This window comes from Mastomys coucha, unplaced genomic scaffold (assembly GCF_008632895.1).
Source record: "Mastomys coucha isolate ucsf_1 unplaced genomic scaffold, UCSF_Mcou_1 pScaffold18, whole genome shotgun sequence".
NCBI lineage: Eukaryota > Metazoa > Chordata > Mammalia > Rodentia > Muridae > Mastomys > Mastomys coucha.
The window spans coordinates 68538366-68540555 of NW_022196900.1; the positions used below are offsets into that span (position 1 = coordinate 68538366).

The 2190-nt window shown below is 41.4% G+C and overlaps 1 protein-coding gene across 8 annotated transcripts in view; it reads right to left on the minus strand.

The window, feature by feature from the left end:
- Osbpl9 (oxysterol binding protein like 9) overlaps nucleotides 1-2190 on the minus strand; it is a 137728-nt gene that overhangs the window by 129689 nt on the left and 5849 nt on the right. For 2 of the 8 annotated variants that reach the window (XM_031378151.1, XM_031378153.1), the window contains exon 1: nucleotides 87-172. The exons of 4 other annotated variants lie outside the window; for them this stretch is intronic. In XM_031378151.1, coding sequence (XP_031234011.1) covers nucleotides 87-140 — 54 coding nt within the window. In that variant the 5' untranslated portion in view covers nucleotides 141-172. Of the gene's footprint in view, nucleotides 1-86; nucleotides 202-2190 lie in introns of those variants that run through there. 2 more of the 8 variants (XM_031378150.1, XM_031378152.1) reach the window with 2 other exon arrangements.

Here is a 2190-nt window from a genome sequence, read left to right on the forward strand (position 1 = left end):
CCATTCATCTTGGCTAGCAGGCCAATAAACTCCAGCAATCTGTTTCTACACCCCCAGCTCTGGAAGATGGGAATGCCATGGCTCACCTTTTTACATATGTGCTGGGGATCCAAACTCAGGTCTTTGTATTCGCACAGCATATTTACAGACTGAGCCACTTTCCAGCCCCAGATACTCAACTTAATGTGTGGATCTTGTTTGGAACCCTGACTCAAAGCAACTGCTGAGAGAGTAACAGTTAAGACTGTCAGGAAACCAACAGACTTCATATTTGGCATTACTAAATTATTACAATTCAACAATAATAAAGGTATTTTAGTAACACTTTTTAAAACGTGAAATCTTTGGGCCATTGAACCAGAACCCACATGCTGGACCCAAAGAACTACCTCTGGCAGGCTGTCCTCTGACTGTGAGGACATGCACAAGCAACCTGTCCTCTGTGAGCATGCACATACACAAGCACAAACAGAATTCACAATACAATTTTAATTTTTAAAAACTTTTTAAGAACTCTTAATGTTTAGTGTACTGAAATATTCACAAATAAACCTTAGAATTGTATTTAGAGTATATTTTAAAATAATCCAATGCTCACCTGTAATCCTGTGATTAAGAATGGCTCTGGCTACACAGTGAGATCCTGTCTTAAATACACACACACATTCTGGGTGTGGGGCCATACATCTGTGGTCCCTCTGCTTGGAAGGTAGATGCAGAGAATCAGAAGCTCAAGATCATCTGTAGGTATAAGAGTTTGAGGACAGGGGGGCTACACAAGACCCTGTCTTTAAAAAGAAGAAAGAAAAAAGAAAGGAAGGAAGGAAAGAAGGCAGGAAAGAAGGAAGGACAGAGAAAAGGAGCTAGTGGGAGTATTAATACAGAATTAACCATATGCTATAGATAGAATATCTTATGTATGGTATGAATGCACCATCTGTCAATTAAAAAGCCAATGCCTATGGCTTAGGCAGGAAGTAGAGGTGGGATATCTGGAAGAAAGAAAGGATTCTGGGATAGAGAGAGGTGGGAGATTTACCAAGAAGAGGTGATGAGAGAAACACATGGTACCCGAGCACAGGTAAACAGCCATGTAGCGTGTAGTCAGAGAAGAGCCTAGCTATATGGCCAAGTATATATATTTTATTAATATATATTATTCTGTAAATATATTTTGAGTCCGAGTCTTATTCGTGGGAACATGGTGCTAGAAGGCAGAACCAGGCCTAACTTCAACAATATGCTGACAACTGTATAGCTAGATGTCAGTAATTCATTGTTTTATCCTCTTTTATAGAAGTTCAATTTTTTTTCTACAGTAAAAGTCTTCTCAATAATAAAAGTACTTAGAATATGTCTCTTCAGAGCCCTAGGGATAAAGTTCAAATTGCTTAGCATTTCAAGGTGAAATGTCAAGAAAGCCTTTCATGATCCACCACACACACACCTCACTTTTGCTCTCTTAGCACTCAAGGTCACCTCTCTATTGTTGGCTTCCAACCCAAGCCGCACCCCTGACAAGCTCCTTAGATATTTCTTCCAGAAGCATTCATTCCATGTCTTCAGTACTTCTCCCTCTATGCTCACGCGCCTAACCCCTCTCTCCCCCTCTCTCCCCCCCCTCTCTCTCTCTCTCTCTCCCTCCCTCCCTCCCTCCCTCCTTCCCTCCCTCTCTCTCTCTCTCTCTCTCTCTGTCTCTCTCTCTCTCTCTCTCTCTCTCTCTCTCTCCCCTCAGGTCACAATAATCTTGTTTCCTCTAGAAAACCAGTCTAAACCTGCTTAGACTGTCAGGTGTACGCCTTCAGGGCTCATACCCATCACGTGTGTCCCCGCACCTTTTACCTGCTATGTCCTCCAGCACATTCCGAGTGTTACAACAATATGGCTGGTTTCCACCTCATTTGCTAACTCCAACTTTTCAGTAAAAAGCATGGCACAGTAAATATGCAATAAATATCTGCCAAGTCAGCAAATTACACAAATCTACCAACTTTCTTGTCTTTCAACACCTCACAAAACTATCTCCTCCAACCCTCCCTCTTTTCTCATCTCTTTTATAACCATGATTCACATTAAAAATTGATAGTTCAATGTTTTCCAAATTATATCCTTAGCTCTCCCTGGTCATCTCATCTAATAATAAAAATAGAACTCACTCAAGAGGCAGAGGCAAGAGGATCCCAGTTTGAG